The sequence below is a fragment of the Pituophis catenifer genome, unplaced genomic scaffold, assembly GCF_029215685.1.
Source record: "Pituophis catenifer annectens isolate HBS135680 unplaced genomic scaffold, rPitCat1.0.hap2 SCAF_7, whole genome shotgun sequence".
Lineage (NCBI taxonomy): Eukaryota > Metazoa > Chordata > Lepidosauria > Squamata > Colubridae > Pituophis > Pituophis catenifer.
Window position 1 is genome coordinate 73,582 of NW_027256887.1, and position 12,160 is coordinate 85,741.

General features: G+C 44.2%; 1 protein-coding gene across 1 annotated transcript in view; it reads right to left on the reverse strand.

Moving 5' to 3' along the window:
* Positions 1–12,160, reverse strand: part of PCLO (piccolo presynaptic cytomatrix protein) — a 104,995-nt gene that overhangs the window by 59,953 nt on the left and 32,882 nt on the right. The window contains exons 4-5 of the mRNA XM_070947118.1: positions 8,115–9,293; positions 229–5,179 (exon numbers count right to left, since the gene is read on the reverse strand). Coding sequence (XP_070803219.1) covers positions 229–5,179; positions 8,115–9,293 — 6,130 coding nt within the window. The remainder of the gene's footprint in view (positions 1–228; positions 5,180–8,114; positions 9,294–12,160) is intronic.

Below are 12,160 nucleotides of genomic sequence, written 5' to 3' on the forward strand. Positions count from 1 at the left end.
AGCATGCGGGCACATGCGGGTACCTCTTTCCATAAAACAACTGATGAAAATTGGAAAAAAAAATACATGGGTAAATTCCAACAAAATTTGCCACACTGTTGAACATAAAGCCTAACGGAAGGGGGAAAGGCAAAAAAAAAAAAAAAAAAGGCAAAAATCATCCTGAAATGAGGTGAGCAACATTGTTACTAAGTTTCCAAGAAAAGTCCGATGTCTTGTCATACTGACCTGTAGTGACTCTGCCAGAAGTCAAGTCTACTGCTAGATCGGCCGCCCCAACCTGGTACTCAAAGGCGTTCTTGCTCTTATACGGATAGAGCCCAGCCTCGGACAAATTGGTGTCTGACATGGAGGGCTTCATGCCCCCAGTTCCCCTGTAAGCGTAGGACCCGGAGCGGTCATACTGGTAGTGGTCATCCCTGTAGCCAAAACGATCTTCCGGAAGGGTAGTTGCTGGGGCTTGAGCAGTGCAGCTCCTCCCAAATGGCAATTTGTAAATCACATCGCAACAAACAGCCCTTTTCCCTGCAGTCAGATCTACAGGTTTTTCATCATCTTCTATTACAGTTGTAAAAAATCCTGAAGTCGTTTCATCAACGGTCACCATTGTTCTGTGGGATTTTGTAGTGCTCAGGTCAACTACACCACTGTCCACAGTTGTGTGAGCGGGAGAAGCAGTGATGCAATTGTTGGTTACCCCAACTGGAGGTGCGGTGGCAGGCTTTGTAGCGGCCCAGGTGAGTGCCGATGCTGGCGTACCCAGGGAGAGATTGATGGGAGCGTCTTCTCTGCCTGAAAAGAGGGCCTGGCTTCCTGTTATTCCAGGATCGAGCTCAAAAGGCTTTGACGTTGTTAACTGAAGTGGAGTTGTCATTCCATGCCCAAGGTCTATGAGGCTTTCTATACTTGCACTGTAACTTAGAGTAGATGCACAGGTCACCACTGAAACGGCATCAGCCACTGGAGCTAAAGAGAGGCTGACCATGGACACAGTACTAAGATTTATGATCCCTGGCTGAACTGTGCTTACCCACTGCCCAGAAGTGTCACCTGCCATTGTCTGTCTTCTCGCATCTGTAGGAGTGGCAGATAGGTCCATACAGCTATCTGTTCTATCAACACTAGTCTTAGTCAAGGTACGGAGATCCATAACATCACCAAAGACATGGGATCTTACGTTTTCTCTGTATTTAGTTCTCTCTTCCGCAGGTACTGTGTCTGGGGGTATAGTTATGGAAACGCTATCTAACCCGGCATTTTTTACGAAAGACATGGTAGTCCTGGCAATCCCTGTTGTTATTAGTTCTGTAGCGGACTTAGGCACCATGCCAAAAATTGGCTGTCCAGTAGTAGTAGTAGGGATAAAAGCAACAGCATTCAAAGCATCTGGGATACTCTTGCTTTGATCTGTTGTACTTTGCATTTGCAGTGAACTTACAGATGGCATGAATAATGTCTGTACAGCCTCTGGAGCTTGTTCCCTAAGGGGTGAAGCTGCAGGCCAACTGCTGATGGCTTGGCTGGTAATGGATTCAATCGGAGTCCCAGGCTCAGAGGGCAACGTGATAACAACATAGGTTTCCTGAGAGGGTTTGGATAACCTCGGGGAGGATTTATTAGAATGTGGAGATGATGGGGAGGTGGGAGAGGTCAATTTGTATTCAGCAGGGGAAATCAAGTTCAGAGTCATGGAGCTGGTAAAAGGCAGACCTGCTGGCTTGGACTGTGTTTCTGTTGGTTTATGAATAGCCACCGGTAACTGAGGAATGGCTGGTTTAGGAGCAATAGGAGGCTTTATTATTTCAGAAGGTCTGTGTGCGAATACAAGCCCTGCTGGAATTAAAGCTGGCTTAGGGGGGACAGGAGGTGGGGTCGGTGTGCATATTTTTGTGACAGGAGACACACTCGTTTTTATAGCAGAGGTATCTCCTACTTTGACAGTACTAATGGATGATACCATGATGGGAGCTGTTGTCACTGCAGTTTTAACTGGCGGCTTCTTTTTAGGATAAACGGCTGGCTTTGGTAGAATGGGTGGGGGAGGTGGGGGAGGTGGGGGTGGAGGAGGAGCGTAAGGTGGGGAGGGATGAACAAGAGATCTTTCCAGAAATGAGTATGTTTGGGAACTGGCAATGGAAGCTGGAGAAGTTTCAGATGCAGGGGTAACAGAAGAAACAGTACATAATGGAACTATGCAGATAAATTCTTGGTCAGATACAGCATCTATTCCTGCCACATTAATGGAAATCCTTGAATATTCATCTTCAGAAAGTCTCTTTAGTTCATTAAACTTTGCCATGTCTCTTCCAGCTTTGCCATCTTCTGCCAAGGCAGCAGGGACAACACTTGTGGGTTTTGTTTCCACAGAAGTGGATACAAAAGAATCGGTTTCAGGAAAGGTAACTGACCCCTGACTGGCATCAGTCAGATCTTTGGCTATGGGTGCCTTCTTGGGGGATAATGCAAGAGGTTCGTAGTCCTCAATTTGGGAAATTGTAGTAGCCTGTGCCATTGAAACAACCCCTTCTGAATCTGATAGTCCACTAAGAGCATCTACTGAATCTCTACAAATGGTAGTGATGCCATCTGATCCAGCTACAGGCGAAGGCGTACCAGTGGTGTAAACAGAAGATGTAGATGATGTGAGAGAACATGTATCCGATGGGAAAACAGGGGTGGCACTTTCTAAGACCTCTGAGTCTGTCAACATGGACGTTTCCTGGGAAATAATTTCTTCCATCTCACGGGCATAATCAGTGAAATAGTTATCCTCTGTTTCTTCAGCTGTAAAGTGCTGGGTAATTTTAACATCTGGAATGGGCAGCACTACAGGGCTCCCGGACGTTGTGTCTGAAACTGCTGAAGAAGTGCTCGAAACTAGGGAGTTACTATCTCCTGCTTCTCCAGAGAGGCTCCTCTTTGTGACAGAAACTAATTCAGGGGATGACTGAGTGGGACTGGAGCCTGGGGTCAGCTGTATTCCCTGCCGCTTCATCAGTTCTTCATAAACCACATCTGCATCTAGCAGCTGCTTTTCATCACTTGAAGATGGTGCCACACTGTCCAGGACAATGATTTCATGACTTTCGGGCATAATGTAAGAACTAGAGACAATGTCCTCCTGAGGCATAATTGAATGCAAAAGCTCTATCCTATAATAGGTGTCTTGTAAATCAATGGGTTTTTGCATAGGTTTTTCATAGATGTGCTCCGGGGTTTTTTTTTGCTCTTCCTCTTGGCTAAATTCCTCACACTCTTCTTGTTTTGAAAGGAGGTTGGACTCCCCACTGTAAGCACCCTCTACTAACGATTCATAGACATAGTCTTCTATGAGCATGCCGCCATATAAAGGCTCCTTCTCGAATACCTCTTCCCTTTCGTTTTCACCTGGAAGAGGTTTGGCCATCTGAGACGCCTGCAGCATTTCTTCATACACCTCCTCTGCACTTTTCAAAATCTTCTGATTGTTCCCTTGCTTGGCCATTCCGATGGGCTGCTCGTCTGTAGGAGAGTAGAGCGAGACAGCCGTTGGCAGCTTATAAACCTTCTGCACTTCTATTATTTTTTCTGGGCTGATTTCAAAAGCTTCAGGGTCAGATTCAATACTCGGGGAATATTCAGAGCAGGAAGATCGATGCAATTCCTCCATTTCTGCCGCCTGACGCAGTTCTTCGGTTGGCGAAGCGTCCTCGATCGGAGAAAGGTTACTGGGTGGTGTTTTTGGTCGCTCTCTCCTTCTCTGGGCTCTGAGCTCGTCTTTGTCTTTCTTAGACTTCTTGCTAGAGCTTTTTCGTTGTTGCTGTTCTAGTTCACGCTGTTTCTCCTGCTCCTTCAGCAACTCTTCCTCCTCTCTGAGTTCTTCTTCTTCGGAGGAATCTTCAATTGTCGGGAGAAGAGGCCCGTGTGTCCGATGTCTGGCTTTACGCTGTTGCTTGGTTTCTCCCCCCATTTTTTTGTGGCTGGGGCTGCTGTCGCTGTCTTCATCGAAGGATGAAACAGAGGTAGGAGATGTACCTGGGGTGAAGCTGGACGCATGCAAACTAGAGGATCCTTCTCCCCGTGATCTGTCCTCTGGTGAATCTGTAAGGCTCTCCATTTCTAATTCCGGCTCTTCATCAAAGTATAAACATCTCTTTGGTGTTTCTGATGCTTCAGAAAATTTATTTGTAATTGTACTGTTAAGTTCTATTGTTTTGAAGCGGCGAAGACCCCCTCCTCCGGTGGCACTAATTTCTTCACTCTCTTGACTTTTCGTCTCTCTATATTTTGGTTCTGGACTTTCATCAAAAGCCTCGTCGTCATCATCATCATGCCAGGAATGGCGCCTTCCAGAATCCTCTTCATAGCCTGCACTACTTTTACGCGACACCCTCTTATGTTTTCCGCCTATTCCTTTTTTGATCTTAACTTCTTCCTTCTTCTGAGTTTCATTTGCACTAATTTCTTTTAATTGTTTTCTGATGTATTCTTCATCTTCGGAACCGGAAGCATCTTCGTCAGCGCTCATTTCCATGATTTGCTTCCGAATAAAATCCTCATCATCGCCTGAATCTGGACTGTCTTCTGCTTTGCCTTCATCGTCGCTGCTTGAGGAGTCAGCGCTGGTCTGCCTTCTTCTTCTTCGTGGCACAGGGGAGTTTTCACTCTCACTGCTGTCTTCCACAGAGTCATAGCGCGGCCTTCTGGTTGATGCACTCTCTGCCACCCCTGCTGTCTGCTTGGGCCTTTTCTGAGGGGGCAAAGTTTCTTTACTGCCTTGTTCAGGGTCTCCTTCATCTTGAATGCTCGGTTTTCTCAAACCTTCTTCCTCAGAACCAAGAGGCTCTGAGGTGACAGGCAAGAGTGCCGTTTCACGAGAGACCTTTGTCTGCTCAGCAGAAAGGCCTTTGGTTCTTCCAGACTTCTCCTCCACGAGGCTTGTGACTTGAGCTTCCAGAATTGACAAGACCGTGCTTTCTAGCTTGGCCAGGTCAGAGGGGCTAGCTGGGCTGCCCCTTTGTGAAAGAGACTCTTTCTCAAAAGACTCTTTCAACACATCCTTCTCATCCGTCTGAATAAGACTTGGAATTTCACCAAGTGAACTCGAGACGCCATCAGAGGAATATCCTGTATCACTCAAGCCTTGAGGGCTTTTGGGCTGCTGAGAACTTGATATGTCTGATTTGTCATCTTCTTTTTCCTAAAACATATATAAACATACAGACACATATTAAGATTTACCTTTTCAAGGTAACAAAATAATAAATTTACCAACTAGTATAACTGTAATTGTGAAAACCTTGAAAAAGCAATGTGAGTGACAAAATTTGGTTAAGCTAGAACTTTTAATTTTGCATTTAAGCAATATAAAATACCACTTAACTTATATTTTCCCCAATTAAATAGAAAATAACTGATTCTCAATATCATTCAGGAATATTTTAAAGTGTGGCGCTATATTTAATGGGACCACCATCTTATTTACATTTAACATGTAGTATAAGAATACTTTGGTGCACATTCAGCAATAGAAAAATTCAAGTTGCATAACATTACAAACATCTCTAAGAAAAATGACATGCTTCAGTGAAGATAAACTGCATGTAGAAGAGTCAAAACTATTTCAATCTTTAAATTTACTAAGGGTTTGGTTTAATTTAGTTTGAGTTCTTTTTTAAAAAGTTGTTATGAAGATAAAATCTGTTCTATATAACATATACGTAGAACAATCCAATTTAACACTTAATATGTTACTGACTTATTCCAGGCTGCCTGCTGGTTCTTGAGGCTGATGGTTGTCAGATCCTTCAAGCCTCAAGTTAGTATTCTAAATTTCAGAATAGCTGACTTTTATAAAGGAAAAACAGTAAGGATTCCATGAATGAAAATCCTTCCCAGAAAAATATTAAGGAGCAAAGCCTCAAAAACAAGACAGTCACAGCCCAAATACAGGGGACACTACGGAGAAAGTAAAGTAGGTGATGAAACACAGCACAGAGTTCTCTGATAAACTGTGAAACAAAAAGGATAGGTATTACAAAGGGAAAGAAAAGCATATAACATATGCATAATATTAGAGAAGTCCAAATCTGTAGATAAGGCTCAGAATTTGCTGAGGCTTGCAATAAACACCAAAATTAACAACAGAAAAGGTTGTGTGGAACAAGAGGAAGGTCAGTAAGCAATTGGTCTGTGAGTTGCAGTCATTGGCTATAGGTAAAAAATTACAGGGAGAAGCAGAACTATTTAATTATTATGTTTCATTATACTGTGCAAGGTGCAATTTAAATTGAGGTCAACATACGTGTGCAATTGCTAGAAGGGTGCATAGTTGTTTGGAATTACCAATAGAAGAGAATATTTATAGCTTAGGGTTGAACTGTGTGTCCTTAGTGCTCTCTGAGCTTGGTTGTTTCCTTGCAGCAGTGGTGAAATCTAAAAATTTTTGCTACCGGTTCTGTGGGCATGGCTTGGTGGGCGTGGCTTGGTGGTGATGTGACCAGATGGGTGTGGCCAACTTGCCATCACTCACGTCACTCATTATTAGAGCCAGGAGCTGCACATTCTGAAGCACATCCTGCCCTTCTTAAAACCCCAATGCTTTGAGTTTCCCTCCACTATCCGGTGTGGGAAAGAGAGAGTGTGGAGAAAAGTCCAGGCAAATTGAGAAGGAGCAATAGGTGGGATGTGGGAAAGTGGACAGAAGTATCCAGGCAGAAGGCTCGTTTTTTAAGTGAGCTCAAGGCTGCCTAAAGAAAGATTGGGAAGCTCAGCCCCAGGCCCTTTCCTCCTTGGCGGCCAGTCCCATTCTAAACTTCCTGTAGAACTCCTGAGGCCGAAGGGCTTTAAACGGGGGCTGGGAACCCAAAAGCTGGCTTTCTCAGAATTTGCACAGGACTCCCTGTCACCTGTCACATTTACTTAGGGGGAGGGTTCAAATCCCGGAGTGATGGGGAAATGAGTGCCTTTTAACTCGTCACCAATGCCTCAGGGTGGGGGTGCGCACTAGCTCCTCATCTGAACCCCCCGAGCCTCCATCAGTGCTGCACACGGAGCCGAAGACTTCATAGGCGGGCTGTGGCGGGATGATGCATTTGGCCACAGCCAGGGCTAGCCTGCATTCTCTCCATCCCATGCTCAGTTCATTTCCCTTCCATGCAACCATCAATAACTCACCCTTTAACATGATTTGTAGACCTCAAATCTCAGTGTTTGCAGCTGAGGGAAACGCCAGGCCCTTCCTGGAATAACCCACTGCCCTCCCTGCCTGCCTGGCTGCAGACGTCCACCTGCCCTCCTGGAGCACCGCCGCCGCCGTTCGCTTTCGTTTCATAGTAGGAGAAGGAAGAAAGCAAATGGCGCCGTCGTGGTGGTGCTCCGGGAGGGCAGGCGGATATCCCGGGTTGCTGCACATGTCCCAGGGCAACGCAGCGGCGGAGTCTCCACCAAGGGCTGCCCACCCACACACTGGCCAGGCCAGGCTGGATGCTGACCTTCGAAGGCAAGCGGGTATGGGGGACCAACAGGAAGGCAGCGCGGAAGGCAGGCAAGCATGGCAGGGCTGTGGGGAAGGGAGTAGGCTGCTAGCTCCCTTCCCCGCAGCCCTGCCATGCTTGCCTGTCTTCCACGTGGCCTTCCACTTACCTGCCTTCACAAGCTGGCCATGGGGACACTGGGAAGGTAGTGCAGCAGGCAGGCAAGCATGGCAGGGCTGCAGGCTGCGGATCAATTCGGGGGCATGGCCAGCCAGCGGTCACTACCCATTCAGCGAACCAGCCACAATGTCCGCTATCGGTTCACCTGAACCGGTCCGAACTAGTAGCATTTCAAAAGAATCAAAAGAAAAAAGAAAGATTTCACCCCTGCCTTGCAGGCGTTTCATTACCCAACTAGATAACATCATCAGTGCTGGAGGAGAGGAGAGCTTGCTCTCTGATTACATATAGGAACTAACCATATCTAACTCTACTTAGTTTTTTCAAGACAAGACAAGGTTCACTAAGTGCTGCCACCTGCTGTAAATTACTCCCTTCAATCAAGCATAGCTCCTATGAATATCTCCAAGTAGTTTTTCTGGCATGACATAGAAATAGATTTTGTCAATTCTTAACAAGAGAGGAATGTTAAGCACTTACTGTTTTTTCTCTCACTGACTCCACAGGATAAGATTTTGGTAACGATATGGGTAGATCTTTGGGTAGTTTATGAGCCTTTGAAATGGTTTCTGATATCATGGGATGTTCTTCCTGCTGTTTTGTTTCAACATGCATTTCAGCTTCCGGCTTTTCTTCAAACGATTGCTTTCGTTCTAGTACGTATCCGATTTTGGGGAGATGGTCTGAGGCTTCTGATGGTGGCATTTGGCCGTTACTTGTCTCGGAAGACTTTGGTTCCACCCTGGGCAATTTCACTTGTTTTAGTTCCTTAAATTTCACAGAATTTTTTAAAAGCTGATCGGCAGATGCCGTTTTCATTATTTTTGCTGGAATTCGTTTTGAATCTTCTTTCTGAATTTGATCAGAGGATAGTATTTTGGCCAATTTTGCCTGCTGAAATTTTGGTTCAACTTTCACAATTTCACCATCTGAGGCTACTTTTGTCATTTCGTCTCGATAAATCTTTGGTTCTGGCTTTTGAACAACTTGTGGAATTTTTTCAGCTGATGGTATTTTTTCCAAGGTCACCCGATCCATCTGACTCTGATCAGCAGATGGTAATTTGACTTGAATGGCTGGGTCTTCCTTCTGAGGTTCCTCCCTGGCCAGTTTTACCAGTTGATATTTTGAGTCTTTGGATAGAGGTATTTTCACATGTTCCATGTTTATCTTATCATGTGAACGCTTATCAATTGTAGCCAGTTTTGACTCATTTTTAAGAATTTGATCAGCAGATGACGATTTTCCCAATTTTTCCTTTTCTGCTTTTGAATCTTCTTTTGAAATTCCTTGAATGATTTTATCAACAGATGTTGTTTTTGCTAATTTTCCTGGTGAAAGCTTCGAAATATCAATTTTAAAAATTTCTTCTTGGATCCTACCAGTAAATGTCTTTGTTAAAAGTGTGTCTTTCTTTACCTTTAGATCTTCTTTCTGAATTTCTGAACCAATCTTTGGTTTTTCAGATGGCAGGGCAGGTTTTGCTGAAATCTGTTGTTGTTGGTGCAACTCAGTAGGTTTGGACTGACTTTGAAGGACAGGATTTGATGGTCTCACTGGGGATTTTGGAAACATAGGAGGAGTGATTTTCTCTATATCCCCAAGTTGTCCTGATAGCGCCCTTTGAGTTTGGCAGTTTAAGCATAACCATTCTTGGACCTGGAATTTAATGAATGGCATTATATTACTAAAAACGTATCTCACTAAAATAGTAACACTGATATTTGTAACTCTAAACAGCATCCTGACTTTAAAAACAAGGTAACTTACTTGACACTGAAACTATACTCTTTTTGACTATGCTGACTGCTTTCAGACCTGCTCTTAGCAAGATGGACTATTGTGTTCCTCATTTTTTCTGCTAGAATGGTACCTTTGTTTATGCCATGGTGATGGTGGCCCTTGCATATTTCATATTCTACAGTTAGATTAGAATACAGCATAGAATTCAGGACAAGGATTGGGCCCAGGGTTGAGTCCCTTGGGAAAAAGCTTTTGCATATAGGAGAGAATCACAATTAGGATTTCCTTTCCGATACAGAAGCTTGCCAGCAGTGGTGGGATTCAGCGGTTCTGTCCGGATCGCGCGACTGCGAGAGGCTCCGCCCACCCGTCCGGACGTAATGTGCGACTACTGCGCATGTGCAGAAGGCTGTGTGCATGCACAGAGGTGGTGCATGCGCAGAGGTGGCACATGTGAGCAAAGCAAGTGCGCCTGCGCGTGTGCTCACATTTGCGAACCAGTAGGGAAGGTAAGTGAATCCCACCTCTGCTTGCCAGGATAATGATGGTGCATTCTTCTAGAACCTGCCTTAGAATAATCAAGAGCCATTTGCTCAAATGTCTCCCTTTCTCCCCCCCCCCAAAAAAAACACAACAACAACAAATTATGGAAATTCACCTAGTTCTATTTCTATGCCTTCAGAAGCAGCTCATGTTGTTTTAATGTATTCCATGTTTTCCTGTCATGAATATTTCTGATTCAAGACTTTCCCATAAGTTCCTCTTTTTTATTGTTATTCAGAAAAGAGTTGTTTGATTTCTCAATAATAGAAAGAAATTCTCCAAGATGGCCAAAGAGACAAACAGCTTCCCCCACACTCCCAAGTTTCATGAATTTGCCTATGTGAAAGTTTTTGCAATTGGACTACAGAAAAGTAACATGACTGAATTCAAGATGGACTTCAGTAAGCCTAACCACACTACTATTTTTTAGTAGAGTGTAAGAAGCACATGCTATTTAATAAATATATGATTTATTATATATTTATATTTATAGATTTATTATATATTTATATTTATAGATTTATTATATATTTATATATTTTTAGTAGAATGTAAGAAGCACATGCTATTTAATAAATATATGATTTCAGCAATTCAGTTATACGTATACATGCATTATGTATAATCAGTTACATTTCAAAACAATAGAGTAATGTCTATATAATTACTAAAATTATATTAATTCAGAGAATAACCCAAAATGGCGAGCAAGAGTGAATCACCTATGGGAAACAACCTGGAATTTCTTTCCCAAATAACCAAGTTCAAAGCCATAAGGATCTACTGTGTCATTTTATAAGCATATCAAACCTGAGATATGAGAAAAACATACAAAAGATAAAAGAAGGGTACAAAAATCTCTGTAGGGTTTGAAGAAAGATATCTGGTGGTGCTTGGCACTTGCAACACAGCAGATAGCACATCCTGGCCAGTTCCTCTGAGATGCCAGTGCTTGTGGCTACTATTTTGCGAGAGCAACTATTACTAGAAAGCAGCACCTCCTTATATCGTCTGGTATCTTCAACCAAACCTTGCTTGATGACACTCAATTGTTATTGGTTTAAAAGAGAATCCAGTTGAACTCAGCTACTGATGAACCGCATAAGCAATTTGGACATGTTGCTATGAAAGTGATTGGCCATTGCTTTCTTCCAAGGGTTTTTCTCCACTTCAAACCCAGGGTTAAAATGTTGTATGAATTGCTTGAGGTATTTGGATAGCGTATAAATAATTTTGGTCTAGTGGTAAAGGCATCAGGCTAGAATCCAGGAGACTGAATTCTCATTCTGCCTTAGGCACGAAGTCAGATGGGTGACTTTGGGCCAGTCACTCACTCTCAGCCCTAGGAAGGAGGCAAGGGCAACCAGTTCCAAAATCTCACCAAAAACGGGCAGTTTTTTGGTTCCTTTGAATCAGCTAGGACTACGGGGCAACTGTACCCCCCCAAAAAAAAGAGGGGGGTGTAATCTTTAATCAATTTATTTTCTGCTGCTGCCAATTTCTCCCTACCCCACCCTCCTACGTCTTTTTTAAAGCAAGAAACCCAACACACTAGGACAGTGATGACTAACCTTTTTCTCTTTGGGTGCCAAAAGTGCATGCCTTTGTAATAGTGCGTGCTGGCACCCATAATGCAATGTGCATGCTCCTGCACACACACACACCCCCGCCACCCCCACCCCCCGCATGGGCCCATTTCCGCACTTCCGGAACACATGTGCCACTCCCACCACACATGCATGTGCGATCCCCATGCATGCGCGCACGTCTCCCGCATGTGCATCCCAAAAATCAGCTGGCCAGTGGGAGGCGCACATGTGCATGAGCAGTGGGCATGAGGTGGACGACGGTTCGCCAGCAGAAAGGGCTCCGCGTGCCAGCTGTGGCCCGCGTGCCATAGGTTTGCCATCACGGCACTAGGACATTGGATAACAATAACAGATTTCTCTATAATTGATGGTAGGTTGCTGTATTCTACCCTGAGTGGGTAACAATAAAGGATTCCCAGCATAGTACCATAACTTTGTTTTACCATTCTGCTTTTTTGCAACAGCTATGCAAGAGCAATGGACTTTATCAGCATGCATTGGCAGGATAATCTTTTTGCCTGGGAAGGCTTGAAGAATGGGGAAGTGGCACGATGGCTCCTTCAGAAGGGAAGTTCCTTCCTTTCCTTCTCTACTATAAACATCAGTCACCTCTTTGCAAGGATCAAACTGATAAGGTTGTCCCTGTTTTCC